The sequence below is a fragment of the Lissotriton vulgaris genome, chromosome 1_1 (assembly GCF_964263255.1).
Source record: "Lissotriton vulgaris chromosome 1_1, aLisVul1.2, whole genome shotgun sequence".
NCBI lineage: Eukaryota > Metazoa > Chordata > Amphibia > Caudata > Salamandridae > Lissotriton > Lissotriton vulgaris.
The window spans coordinates 1,986,191,678-1,986,207,251 of NC_141685.1; the positions used below are offsets into that span (position 1 = coordinate 1,986,191,678).

General features: G+C 43.7%; 1 protein-coding gene across 1 annotated transcript in view; it reads left to right on the top strand.

The window, feature by feature from the left end:
* LOC147751482 (cadherin-related family member 4-like) overlaps positions 1–15,574 on the top strand; it is an 866,423-nt gene that overhangs the window by 750,647 nt on the left and 100,202 nt on the right. The window contains exon 21 of the mRNA XM_086938604.1: positions 9,035–9,118. Coding sequence (XP_086794730.1) covers positions 9,035–9,118 — 84 coding nt within the window. The remainder of the gene's footprint in view (positions 1–9,034; positions 9,119–15,574) is intronic.

Genomic DNA, 15,574 nt, shown 5'->3' on the forward strand with positions numbered 1-15,574 from the left:
TTGATCTTGACATGGTCCCAATAGAGGAGATCATCAGTGCAAGGCAAATTATGTACTGGAAGAGGTTGTGGTCAGTCCCCGAACTGGCCGCTTATAGAGAGGAATTTTCTGAGATTTTGTCTCTTCTTATATACAAAAAGATCCCTTGGCTTCAGCACATTCGTGATGTTAGTACCCGGTTAGGTCTTTTGGAACTGTGGGAAAACCCTGAGACTTATTGCCTAGGGATATCTAAGAAGGAACTTCTTTCTCATATACGTACGCAGAACGTTCAGATGCTATTGAGCTCTGCTTCACTGGGTAGGTTTACATCTGAATTCCTCCCAGTTAAATCTGAATCTAAAATTGAGGAATTCTTGGACTTAATTGAACCCCCCCTTGCTCGAAATGGCTAAAACCTAATAACGAAGTTTGCCCTGCATGTAATTATAAAAATGAGAATGTAACCCATGTATTGTTTTTCTGCCCTGCCTATTCTGCAATTAGGAAATGTTGGCTGATCCCTATTTGTAAGAATTTGGGATTCTTGCATTTTACACAGGCCTGCAGGATATTGATCATGACACCCATCCTCCCATTGTGTTTGCGGTTTCACGTTATCTCTTCAGCATGTGGCGTAGGAGACAACCTTTTTAATCTAATTGTTGTACCTATTGCTTTTACTCTTGTATTCTGATAAATTGTAGTTTAATTCAGTTTTAACATTTTATGACTATTGATTGTTTTATTGATCATGCTGATGTATTTTATGTGCACTTTTATGGTCATCTGACCGAAATAAAGTTATCAATGAATGATGAATAATTATTAAAAAAATAAAAATATTAATTAAAATTATTTTACTTTAGTAATTTTAACCCCTACACTATCCAACACTTACCCTACAATTACACCCCCCTGGAGTTAGAATAGTAATTGTAACCCCTACACTATCCAACACTTACCCTACTATTACACCCCCCTGGAGTTAGAATAGTAATTTTAACCCCTACACTATCCAACACTTACCCTACTATTACATCCCCCTGGAGTTAGAATAGTATTTTAACCCCTACTCTATACAACACTTACCCCTACTATTACACCCCCCTGGAGTTAGAATTGTAATTTTAACCCCTTAATTAAAATTAACATTATTAATAAAAAGTAAATAAATTATTTAAAAAATAATATTAGTATTTAATTAATATAAATAAAATTAAATTAAATACTTACCCATACTTACGTTGTAATGGTATGCGTTGTAATAGCATCTGGGATGTAATGGCATGTGTTGTAATAGCATGCATTGTAATGGATGTAGCGTTGTAATAGTTTCGTTGTAATGGTAGGTCGTTGTGATTGTCTGCGTTGTAACATCATACATCCGATGAGAGGACTCTGAGTACATGTTGTTCGAGAACTTTAGCCAGGAAGGAGAGTCTGGAAATGGGGCGGAAGCTTTTAAGAATCCTGGTGTCTGCCCCTGACTTTTTCAGCAACAGGATCACCAAGGCTTCCTTAAATTTCTGTGGTACCTTTCTTGTTGCCAAAGAAAGATTTAGTAGGGACAACACCTCAGCCTCTATCACTGGAATGTTTGTTTTGAACAACTTCAGTGGACAAGGGTCCTCAGGTGACCCCGATTTTACTTTGGCCACAATGTGAGGTAAATCAGTTGGTGCGAGCACAGGGAACACAGAGAGAGCAATGCCCTGAAAGTCAGACGGGTCCCCCACTAACAGGGGGCAAGGGGTGATGCACGTGTTACCTATATCTATGATAATGTCTTCAGCCTTAGTTAAAAAGAAATCCTGTATCGTGTCACAGTCAGCTTGACTGGCGACCGTCCTTGCTTCATAATGCGCAGATTTGGTTCTGATAGGGCCAATTTTAATTTTTATGCCTCTTTCGACTCTAGATCAGAAAATTTCCGCCATAGTCTGTATTGGATACAGAGGGGCCAATTTACAAAGGGCCACCACACTCATGGTAGAGGCCCCGCAGTCATGGCGGGCCTAACACTTGGTTCGGTCCCTCCAAAATAGGCAACTACAGTACGCCAGGAGAGCGTTACCCCAGCCACGAGTGCTGATACCCTTTGTGAATCGGGCCTAGAGCATGGCCAAACCAACATCCTTGAGTGCCATCATTTAACAATAAGTGCTCACTGTGCATGATGCATGTTTGTGCTTAATGAGTACATGAGTACTGAGTAAAAAATGTGGTCTAAGGCCTCACTTTAACTACTCTATGCACTGTACCACACACTAGTACCCATTTGTCAGATCCTTCAGAGTAGGATTATGGGTTATGAAATGTGTGCAGTTCCCTTATGTTTTAGTTACAACCTAAACATGCGAGACCACATCAACTCAATGGCCAAATCTGCCAGATTCCACCTGAGCTTCCTATGGAAACTGAAACCCTTTCTTGACGCTCCCGACCTAAAACTTGCAGTCCAATCACTGGTTATTTCTAGGCTGGAATATGGCTGCTCCACCCTCTCTGGTTTGCCCAAGATCTCTCTAGCACCCTTAAAAGTATGCCTCAATGCAGCCGCCAGACTACTTACCGGCACAAGGTAATTTGATCACATCACTCGTCATCTGAAAGCGTTGAACTGGCTTCCTCTCGAGGCCAGAATTAATCTCAAGCTGGCATGCATCACGCACAAGGCCCTACACTCTAACTCCCCTGCGTATCTTGCACAGAAACTTGTGATATCCGGAGGAAGCAGAAAATCACGATCAGCCATTGCCCTCCTACTCCAGCCTGCACGCTTTCCGAAAAAAAACCTATAATCGGGCATTCGCTGGGGCTGCACCAAGAATATGGAACTCCCTCCCACCCGCCATCAGAAAAATCCCCTCTCTGGCACGCTTCAAAAAGGAGGCCAAATCCTTCCTCATGGGTAAATTCCTTGGTTAAACCCGTTCCACAATCACCTCAGAGACTACTGCCTTCATCCTTCGACCTCGCCCCACCAAGAAACCAGGGGTCTGTCCTCAACTGTAATATTGACTATCCTTGTATACTCTTTTATCTCACGCCCTCCTCCGTAATTTACAGTACACTCTTGTGATATCCTGCCTATTGTATGACTCTGCTCTGATACCCTAATGGGTCAAGTTCACGCTCTATAAAACACTAAAATAAATAAATAAATACCTCCAGTACAGAGGGGCTCGGCCCTCTGGCAAATACTTGCATTCCCACTTACTACTAAATACCTATAGGCAATTCATAGGAACAGGGTCTCCCCTGTCAGTGTCTCCTCCTTTGGCCAATGTTCATGAACCCTTTCTAGATCAATGTTAAGTGAGGATATTTTGTTTTTCCCACAATGTACCAAAATTATGAACAATGCAAATGTTTTTTTTTCACTTATATTATATAGATTAAGATTATTAATACTTTAAATTAACATCTATAATATCACTATAACTGTGTAAAAGCAATCATATGTCTAAACATAATTTATCGAGTTTTTATCTAGCCCCATGATTTTAAGTAATATTATAAGTTATTAAAGTGAAACAAATCCATAGTTTAATGTATGTGCTTTTTAGTCATAGATGTTCAAAAGCATTTCAGTTGCACTAACAAACGGGATATCCTGTTTCTGGTGATGAAAGTTTGAACTTCTACCTCACTCAAATTCAAAATGTACCAGTAACGACAGTACAAAATGGTACTGTAAACCAACGTGAGACAGCATATAAATTAGATTGTGGCAATGGTCAGTTCTTAATTTGAGCCAGTGGTAGCAGGGTGGGTCCACCAGCATTCCATTTTAGGTCAAGCATAAGCAGCGCGCATGCGCTGTCACAAGATCTAAAGTAAGCACTGTAATGAGTGTACTCCCTCCTGCTGCAGGCCATGGGGACAGACACCCATTACTCAGCTTTGCCGGCTCCTTAATGGTTAGTGCTCCAGACACGGAAGATCTTCCGGTGGATCCCCACCGAGACCAGGAAGACTGTCACCCAGGCACTCGTCACCAGCCGACTGGACTACGGCAATGCCCTCTACGCCGGAACCACTGCCAAGCTCCAGAAGAGACTCCAACGGATCCAGAACGCCTCAGCCAGACTCATCCTCGACATCCCACGACACAGCCACATCTCCGGACACCTAAAAGACCTGCACTGGCTCCCGGTCAACAAGAGAATCACCTTCCGTCTCCTTACCCACGCACACAAAGCTCTTCACAACCAAGGCCCGAGCTACCTCAACAACCGCATCAACTTCTACGCTCCCAAACGACACCTCCGATCAGCCAGTCACGCCCTCGCCGCCGTCCCCCGCATCCGAAGAACGACAACAGGAGGAAGGTCCTTCTCCTACCTGGCCGCCAAGGCCTGGAACTCCCTCCCGACCGACCTGCGCCTGACCCAAGACCACCTCGCCTTCAGGAAGAAGCTCAAGACCTGGCTGTTCGGGTAGCAGCAGCATTCCCCCCAGCGCCTTGAGACCCTCCGGGTAAGTTGAGCGCTCTATAAATGCCTATGATTGATTGATTGTCACGTCATTTCCGGTTTTTGCTAAGCAGCACCGACCAAGTACTGTTTACTAGTGCTGTAGCTGGTTATGACTTCCTTTAGGGACTACTTGCGTTTTTTCCTGCTAGTGATTACCCATAGTGCCCGCTTCATCTGCTTTGGTGATCAGACGCTGATCCGACTGCCATTGACTATTGCGTGCCACTAACAGCTGTAAAGAGGAAAAATGCAAAGCAGCAATGCCATTCAAAAGCACTTTTGCCTGCACTCCAGTGTACAACTGACTAATTTTTCTTTCTCTATGTGGCCCTGGCATATTTGTCTCCAGATACAGCCTTTCTCAAACACACATTGATGTAACTTTCATTACAGTCAATGACGGTGTATGCAGCAGTATTAAAATTATAGTGCTGATAGGTCTCCGGCCCACCAGGGTGAACATACAAGCTATATTTATTGTCCCGCCTCGTCCGTGTGTAGAGCAACTCTGTGATAAGCGTTGCTTTCCCATGGTGCACTGTAGGTTACCATTCCACGTAATGTGACCGGACAGGACCAGTCAGCTGTGCCTGGTGCCGGACTCGCAGTGCCCAGAGGCCGGCAGTCGCCAGTTGCTAACTCAAGGTGAGACTTGTATACCCATTTTTTACAACAATTTGTATGGCCCCTCTGGCGCTGCTTGTATGTTAGAAGCAGGAATTAATTGTTTATTGTGGGTGGGGGGGTGGTTGCTATACAACTTAAAATGGCGGATTGGCATCTGTGAATAATGGGGGTTCTATTCATCTCATGATTCTAAGGGACGTCATTGGAAGCACGAGTTTCACTCGCAGCCATCAGATGTCATGCAAAAGCTGTCGGTGAATAATATCCCGTTGTTCCCATTTCTCCTGCTATAATTCTCCTTGGCTCCTACTGTACTGCGCCACAGTCTGCACGTTTTCTTTTCTTTTCCCTCTTCATAGCTTTTCATGGCTTCTGTCGTCAGTTCCTCCTTCCCCACAACATTCTCTCCACCTCCTTTCTACTCTTCATCCTTGTTTTTTACCATCTCCTTTTCTACTTTCTCTTTCGTCTTTCTTGTTTACTTGCAGCGGCCGTCGCAAATGTGCAGGTCTTCCTTCAGTAAGATTAACCCCTTGCCTGCTTATGATGGAACCACGCCGTCATGAGCCACGGGCGGCGTGTGCTCATGACGGCGTGGTTCTATCATACTGCGGCCGCTCCGCCCACTTGGCATTAGTTCCATGCCTGTGCAGGTGATTTAATGAGCGGGCGGGACCTTGACAGAACCTCACCGTCATGAGCACACGCCGCCTGTGGCTCATGACAGCGCAGTTCCGTAATGAGAATGGTAGCGCCGTGCAAGCCCCCAACCCCCAGCACCTGGGTGGAATTTGCACCACGGCCAGGAGGTTAAAGGCATGCAGCCGGGTTCTTTTACAATTTCCTGCTCCGTTTCACATCAGTGCTGCTGTGGGAATTTGATTACCTTTTGTCTTTAAGACACATGTTCTAGTTTCAGGTGATCTCAATAAATAAAAAGCTTCCCTGTGCTCTTTTTGTCTACACTCCCTAACACCTTTCTGGCTCTGAATACAGTAAAACGTAAAGTATTTGTGTCACATCAGTGACAAATGTAGAAGTCACATCAGCCACCCACAGCCCTCTAAATAAAAATAGCTTTCAAGTAGCACATTTTCAACAGCGACATCCCCCTCTTTCTCCTCTTCCTGTCCCTTTATTCTCCATCCTTCCTCTGTCTCTCTTTCCCTGACTTATGCAACAGCGCTGTGTAAATTACCATGTTTAAAGGAACATGTGTACCATAGTGACAACCCCTTTTTTCTCTTCTCCCTGTCCTTCTTTTCTCTACACTCTTCACTCTATTCTCGACCTTTCCTCTCTCTCTTTCCCTGCCTTCTGGAATGGCGCTGTGGGTAGATGGAGAAATTAAAGAGCAATCTGAAAGTACAAGACGGAAAGGGGAGCACAGAGACACCAAAATCTACTTTCTACCAAGGTATAGTCACAGATATACCTTTAAGGCTCTCTCAGATCTGGACATGCCTGGTGCCTCATTTTTAACAGCCCCAACCAAAATTAAATGTTGCCGGTTTAGTGCTCCCTCTTTCCTGGCAACTGGGGAATTTGCGTCCTGCATTTGCAATGAGGTAGACCACTGTTGGTTGCCCGATTGTGCTTGCCTAGTTTCAGTAGTCAGTATAACACCAGCCGTGCCATGGCCCGCTCTGTTATTTACATTCTAATATGTACTCTGTAAGGAATGCCAGTATTACTTTGCAGTTGTGCATTCGAATCAGTATGGCTGTTGTTTTAGTTCATAACATGTATTCAGCTTATAACAATTTCTCATTTGTTAAAGGTAGAGATGTTGACGTTAAAAATACCAATGGCAATACCGCTTTGCAAATTACTCCACTGCAAATAAAAAAGTAAAAAACATTGTAATTTTAAACACCAACAGCTCTGACTTTTACAATTGCGAGACCTATTGCACTGCAAATCCTTATTGGGGACTGTCACTTATTTTTCCTCAGCAAACATTGACCAAGATCAGCAGAGAGAAAAACACAAAAGGTGGAAAGGAGGACGAAGAGAAACACGGAAGAACAGTGACAAAGGAAGAAAGCAAGGTTGACAAAGAACCTGCAAGACTGAGATAAAAACCCAGAGTGGGTCATTACGATGTTGGGCGGAATCACATTCGCCCGACCCCGCATCGGTCATGGGACCGGCTGACACCCAGTCCGCTGTGCCGCCTGCCCCAAAACGATGCGACCGAACACTGTTCGGTCACATTCCTATATTTTACTATGGTTGCATGCATTCCAGCCATAAACTGACTGCAATGCATGCTCCCATAGTAAAATGGGAGGTGCGGATCATCCTTGCACCTCGTGGAAAGCACCTCAAGGTGCCTGCCACAAGGTGCAGGGATCAACTGGGCCTCCAACAGGAGGCCGTACACCCAAGGGGGCCCGAAGACACATGGTTTCCATGTCGGACAGGTCATCATGGATTCCATGTCAGAAAGCCTCATTGTAAACTCAAGGGAAAAACCCGCCCTTGAGATGACTTCCTGTATTCTGACCAGCGGATGGTCTCTCCGAGCCAGTCCAAAGCCAACCGGAATGACCGCCCGTTTTTCTTTCTGATCGCCTCCATCTTTATGAGGTGGGCAGAAAGGAAAGCAAATGGCCCATTACGAAGCGGCTCGTAAAGGCTCCAACTGTAGGTCGGAGCCTTGCCGCATCTTCATCGACCCCAGAGTGTCTGGTGATAAAAGTGGCATACGGTGTAATCAAGACTATGCAGCCTTCGGAGTCGGCCTCTTTGACTGCTCAGGTTTCTTGACAAAAATGTGGGCTTAGGCAATTATTTATTTATTTGTACTTTAATGGCACCTCACCGAAAGTTGCTTTGAAAATCACAGTTGTCATATTGTTTATGAACTTCTTGATTAAGCGTCAGGTAATTTCCATTTGTGCACAATAATTACTATTGCAGTTAAATTTGTATAGTATACAACCCACAGAATACCAGCCTTTCTATCTATGCAGTCTCCCCGCAACACTCCGACGTTGAACTTTTCATTTTATGTACAGTGACTGAAATTAGCAAACACAACAAGATGATGGACGAAGTGCTGAAACGTTTCAATCACTCACCGCAAATCAAGTGATGTTGGTTCAATCCATAGTGCTTTTGCTCACCATGCTACTCCATATTGGACAGAGCCATACGCAAATCAGTCTGGACCCTGCTCCACATAGGAACAGTCCAGTCCGAACTGCCAGGCCAGGTCCTCCTTGCAACCTATAATTTTTTTCAAACATATTATCATTTGGATGTCTGTAAAAATAGTATATTTTTTGGTTCTGGTGTTTTGAAGACTGTTGCTGGTTGATTTAAAAAAGGAATATTTATTTTAATAAACACTAGTATATTAAAAGAAAAGTGTAGTATGTCTATATTTTGGGTGTCTGCAGAAAATGTAAACTTGCTTATGCCCTCATGAGTTTATGATGGGACACGGAAGTCAGGTGAAAGGATAATGATTCTGTTCTTACCAGTAATCTTCTTTACCCTGAGCTCCAGTCTTCCCCTCCACAGTCCATACCGTCCACGTCATATTCTTCGGTACCTGAATTAGCTGGTTTATTGCAGGATGTTGACAGAAGGAGGTGGAAGGACATAGGGTATAGCAGTAGAAATAAAAAGAACATACTCTAAAAGTGCTAGTTTCACTGTCTCAGGGAGTGAGGCCTCCTCATATGGTTAGGGTTGCTATGGATGAGACTAGGGCTCAGGATAGTGAAAATTACCGCTTAGTGATACAATCATTTTCTATTGGAGCCGTTCTTTGGCTGCCACCCCTTTAGAACCTCTATTAGACAAAACTATAACGCGATCAAGGATATTTTTCAAAGATTACATTATAAATGTGACTGAAATACTCACTGTCGTCTATATATCAAAGGCTTGTCTAACACTACAACCATAACATGACCCTTTTTTTCTTTCAGTGTTCCAAAATATGCAAAATTCTTTCCTCGGTGTCATGGATGCAGAAAGGGACCGCAATATAGGAAAGGAAACCCTGGCATGAGGTAAGGCATGCAGAAATAAATTAATATGACATCGGTGTATTTTAAGATTTAGATTTTTGTTACAATTTAGCATTTTAGTGCTGTAGGTTGTAAAGATACACATACCGTACGTCATGCAAGGGATTTCACTTTTGGTATTGTCATAAAGAACCACATTTATTTCAGTCCCTGTCGCATTGCGTGAGCTTGATTTAAAGGTTTCCAATATAACTAAATACAATATAGTTCAGGTGTCACACTGTCGGCGTTGCAAGCTATTGTTGAGTTGTACACATTAGTTGAGCTCCAAATGTATTTTCACTTCTTCTATATTAAGGGAAAAAATAAATTTCAGAGTTGAAAGGAATCATCAGGACATGTCCTTTAGGGCAGGTGATCATAATTATGAACTCTATTATTTCTAGATAGAGCTCCGCTGCCTCTAGCTGTTTAGGACCCAGTTTACTTCGATTTGAACGGGAAATGAATATAAATCATCCAGACAGTCTAGGGTAGTACTATTCCCGAGTGACCAATGGCTGAAAAGATGAGTATGACTAAGGGTTTGTACAAGGTGCGGATTTAGGGGAAATCTGATTCCTTAGTGACCAATGGCTGATGTGATGTGTACAACTAAAGGTTTGCGCAAGGAGCGTATTTAGGGGAAATCTGCACATAAAGGGCCCGATGTAGGTACCAAATACCGGTCGGAAACGGCCGATTTCGCGCTGTGCAGGCGTGGCGGCCGGACCATGACGGAACCGCCCCGTCATCATCACAGCCCAACCGCAGCTGATGACGGAGGGGTTCTGTCATCAGCATCGAACGTGTTAAAGTTACTGTTCATAGAAATGGTTTTGTGTGTGAGGAGTGGCAGCAAATGTGTGAGAGCCAAATAATGCTGGTCACAACTGAAATCGTAGCTTGAGAAGACATGGCAGGAAAAAAAGTAATATATAAAATACAATGATTTTCTATGAAGTACTAAAATATGTCAGTCATCCTGGTGCAGTCATTTCGAGGCATGGTTTGGTGTGCAGATTGGAGGCTATGGTAACAGAAGAAATGAGGTGTACTAATTTGACCAGATTTGTGTGATCCTTGCAAGTCAAAGTATCTCCATGTCCTTCAATTACCTTATCTGCTAAACGAGTCGCGTCTTGAAAATTGACCAAATGCCATAAGTTGATGCTGCATAAGGCATGACACATTCACCTTGGCAAAGTCACCTCGCCTAACCAATGGAAAAGCGTAGATTTGACTACAATTGCACCTGGAGATTAAAGAAAGTGAGGCTATTATTTCAGAGATTCAAGGCCCATTGCGTTGACTTACGTTACCCTGCATTTGCCATAGCTGAGGCAGCCCTCGTGCACCCTCCACCCCTGCAGAACTGAAAACAGTTAAGGAAATTCTTTAAACTGCCAACATGACTTTTATAAGTGTAAATATGATGTTCATGGACACCGAGACTCTGCCTCAATTCTCTTTACTTCTGGCTAAGGTGTATCATAGTAGCTTCTTATCGGGTGCAAGAACAATTCTTTTTTTTTCTTTTTGGCCTGACAACTGTAATGTCCAGGATTGTCTGCCTTACCCTACTAAGCAATGTTTGTTTTCATATTTGTAAATTCTTATTAGTTCATTATGTTATCCACTCTTACACCCTCTGCAATGTTCTTCCCTTCCATTTTTGTGAAGCGCCCGATACCCTTCAGGGTCTTATTTGCGCTAAACAAAACCTTTTAAATAGCACCTAAATATCCTCTCTACCAGCAATCAATTCAAGCATGTTGAAATATTTCTTCTCTACCTCGTGTTTAGCATTTCGCACTGGGGACCTACACCTAAAAACATAAAGTTGATGAAGTGTAAGCGTTTTCGGCACACATTCTATGAACACAGAACTGATCACCAAGTAAACCCCTATGGAGTTAGAGACTCAGCAATCAACAAACTTCAGGTGACAACCAGTACATCACTGTCCAGCCAGTGGTTTCATTTTAACAGCAAAATTAATAATACTGTACAGATTTAAAACAGGGCAGTCATTACGGGACACTAATGGGAGCATTGCCCATGACATACTAAGTGGGCAATCTTTACTGGTAAAGTGCATTGTCCTTTAGCTCTGTGAGGAAAGCCTCACTTTGCCTTGGTTGAGCAGCTCTTCCTATTCGAATAACTCATAACCCCAACATATTGCTTAATTCAGTCCTCACTCTAGCGTGCAGTTTCCCCTCCTCCCCCACCTTGGGAAGTAATGCCACACTACCTTTGCCATCCCATTGCAGGCACCTGTGGGTGCTGCTGTCATTGGAAGCAGAACTGCTCTGGTAATGTGCATCCAACAGGGCCCACCAACCAGGAAAGCTGTGGTCTTGATTCACGTTTAGGTGCCAGTACCCCCAACCTCAGGTAAGCCAGGGCATCATCAGTGCTAGTCGATCAGAGGCATACTGTGATTCGCAAAGCTGGGGGTCATGGAGATCTTGCCTTTTGGGTCTTCCTGGGCCTCAAGCACAAAACCCCATCTTAAATAAACAGGTGCTCACCCTAGATTTCAGTGTTAAAAATCCTCTGTTGATCCTGGCATTCTGTTGGCACTATAACCATCTTATGAATCTGACTGTGCCTCGAAACCATTGTTGTTCTAACACTACAGCTCTTCACTGTATTTGAACAAAGATAGGAATTTACACCCTATTGAATTCAGGAATACTCTCATGCACAGGTGTCCAAACCTCCGTACTGGAGAGACATATCTGAGCCTCAGACCTTATTCACTGCATCCTGGTGCAAATTGCACACAATTGTGAAGCAATAACATGGCTTTCCCTTTGCCTTAGACCCTTGCAGCCTCCAAATCTTCTGAGCAGTGTCCTCGTCATGCAAGAGCATCTCTAGTGCCCTTCATGAGCAGTCAGTCTGGTTTCTACCTCAAAGAAGAATGTTGACAGTCACTTCTGTCAGGCTAGTCGAATATTCCTAAGGTTGCTATCCTTGAACCCGGCAAAGGGAGTTTGCAGGCAGGACCACAGCCTTGGAGGTCAAAGGAACCTCATGGTTGCCACTTCTGTGGGACCCTATGATTCTGGTCAGGAAATCTTGGCCCAGTGACTGAACATTTCTATCCCATCTAGTTGGAGACAGTCCTTATCTATTCCAGCAGTTCAGGTCTTTGACCTGTTCTAGGCTGATCTACACTTTTTCAATTTCAATGCAGACTTGTTCAGCCATGGCCTTTGTTACAAGTGGGAGCAGGGGGGCAGGTTGAAGCTAGAGGAGTTCTCCCAGGAGAAAACCAAAATAAAAAGCACGAAAGCAAGTGTGGATGTCCAAATTAACCACCAACTTCCTGTGGGGGAAGGCTTCACTCATACAACCGAGGGCCAGGAAGTGTCAGGACTTATTGTCAACTTCCTTAATTCCAACAACATTCCCCAGTCTGTCCCACTGAAAAGAAACCATAGAATATTCCAGAAGGAGCCTAACACTACACTACTGCTGCTTGGGATTTCTTTATGTTTCACCAAAGTAAGACTGATACAAATTGAAACCCACTATGACCACACCCACATGTACCATTCTCATTCTGCATCCATCCTCTATAAACAAGTAACACATGCACAAACAACACCTAGGGTCTGCATGGATAATCAAAGGAGCTGGTTTTTATGTTACTGGCAGAACAATTAGAAAAATGCAGGAAATGTTGGTAGACTGATTTCCCAGTCTGACAATGGTGAAAAACTGTATTTCAACTATAATCAGTTTGCTACAATGTCAGTCTGGTGAAATTACAATAGTCACTCTTTTGAAAAAGGATTGTACACATAATGTGAACTTCCAACCACAGACCCCCACTCTGAGTCTCACTCCATATCACAGAAAGGGAACAACATACGTGCAAGATCATTGTGAAAGCTGAGGTGAGGTTGAAAAAACTGTACAATTTGCTATGGTGAGCTCAAAGCTGGGGTTCACACTCCAGAGTCATGCAGGAGCCCAAATTATTTTGTTGGGTGAAGCATTTGCTTCTAAAGGCTTGACAGTCTTCATTTGGTGCGGTGGAAACTGTAACCTGTGGGTTAGCTTTGTGTGCATTAGCGGTGGCAAAACCCTAGTGCCAGTAATGTAATGTGGGGACTTTGACCAATTTACTATGAGTAATGTTTTCCACTGATAGCTGATTCCACCAGGGCGCCACTCAAGGCAAAAAGACTGTTAATACCCTAAGTGTCACTCCCTGGTGCATTGTTGTGGGGGCGAGGAGCAGGGTCAAATGAGACAATAACCGAAACCAGTGGAGCAATAATGTAAACATAATAACAGCAACAAGATGGTGTGATTATCCTCCTGGATGGTAGTTAAGAGTAAGAATGTCTTGTCTCCTCTTTCAAGGTATTGTCACTATGATTTAGGTCTTGTTGTGTGTGCTACATCCCCTTGTGGTACAATAGTTTCAGGATTGCAGCAGAAGTACAGGCACCTTACACCTTCCATTGGTATGTTTGAGTTGGTATCACATAGAAACATCCCCCAGATTTCCATCTTGGGCACCTCTACCCTCAACATGCAAGGTAATTTGGATCCCATCATAGGTGGTTTGGGGCTATCGCTAAGTGCAAATAATAATAACAAGCTATGTTAGCATTGCACAGTGTTTTCAGACAGCTTGTGCTCCTGCTTGCCTGGGAGGAAAATTGGAACGTTTTAGACTGGTCCATCCTGATATTCGGGAACTGGTTAGAGTCCGCTGAGATGGGGATGAGCTGCTAATCACTTTAATTTTGACCGTGAAGAGCAATGCCACACTACCTTTGCCATCCCATTACAGATTTCATGAAGATCCTTCCACCTGTGGGTGCTGCTGTCATTGGAAGCAGAACTGCTCCGATGGTGTGGGACCAACAGGGCCCACCAACCAGGGATGCTGTGGTCTTGATTCATGTTTAGGTGCCAGTGCCCCAAACCTCATCATTTCACAAGCCCTCGTCACAAGACGCCTTGACTATGGCAATGCACTCTACACTGGTATTTCCACCCAGATCTTCAGAACACGCCAAACAATACAGAACACAGTAGCCAGACTCATCCTGGACCTCACATCAGATACCTCCACCGTGCACCCTGTCCAGAAAATATGCCAGTTCTAGACGCTCACAAACGCCTACAATGTTCTCCACACACAAGGACCGTCCTATATCAACCACTGGCTGAACTTCCATCTTTCCTTTAGACACCTGCGCTTCTCTTCACTCGCCCTCGTCCCCTGCATCCAATGCACCCACAGCAGGGGCAGCGCATTTTCTTACATTGCCACCAAAGCCTGGAGCCCGGAATGACCACCCCCTACACCTTTGAACGCACCTTCCCTGGTAGTTTTCAGAAATCAACTCAAAACCTGGCTTTTCCTCACAGGTGCAGCAACCTCAGGGCCCAGATACCCCTGGGGGTCAATAGTGCTGCATTTCAGAACTGGTTGACTGACTGATCTCCAGGATAATAATACTACCAATAATAACAGTGGCCATATTTCTGCATGCTGGCTGGTTAGATTCAGGAGACCCCTTCAACCTCTGACCTCCAGGAAAGTAACTGTGGGCCATAATATCAAGAAAGGGAGATACATTATCACCACTTTTATCGGCAGGAAACTGCTGATAACGCGGCGATAATGGGCTTGATAATATGCCCTTGTGAATTCCCATAGAAGGCCAGGTTAACACCATAACTTGGGCTTCTATGGGAATTCACAAGGGCATAATATCAAGCCCAATATCGCCGCATTGCGACGATAATGTATCGTCCTTTCTTGATTATATGGCCCTGTATTTCTCGGCTTATTGCTCAGTACCGTCTTTTGCTTGATTGATTTCGATTTGTTTTATGAATTTGTTTGGGTTTACGTTTTCCAAAAGAAATATGCCTACACTTCAATGTTTTAGGTGGACTCTATCTATACTAGATAGAGTAGGTTGCAATATAATGCAAGAGAAACCATTTATAAGGCTCTACGTGTGAGGTGAAAGACATCAGTGGTCCTTACATTTTTGTAAAACAATGGTTCCAAGGAACGGAGAAGGATGCCACGCAAACGGCAACATATGTTTGCTCGCCTTTATACTACAAGCGCCTCAATGTAAAACAGCGTGCTGGCCCCGTAGACGAACACGCGGAATTCAGTTTTTGCAGAATGCAAGACAATCCACAGTTCATTTTTTGTTTAATACAATAAAATATGGAGGGCAGAAAATCACCATTAAATGTCAGCGATCAAGGTTTAGTTGCTAAAACAATGTGTGATTTCCATTTTACAAAATACATGTGATTTATTCGAACACAATTTAGTTAGAAACTGTTTTATACTATACTCAGCCGTATTGTCACATTACTGATTGGCATGTTTTTTAAAAACAGAAAAACGCAAACATTAAACAAAAACGAAAACATAAAAGATTTCCTTACGGAATA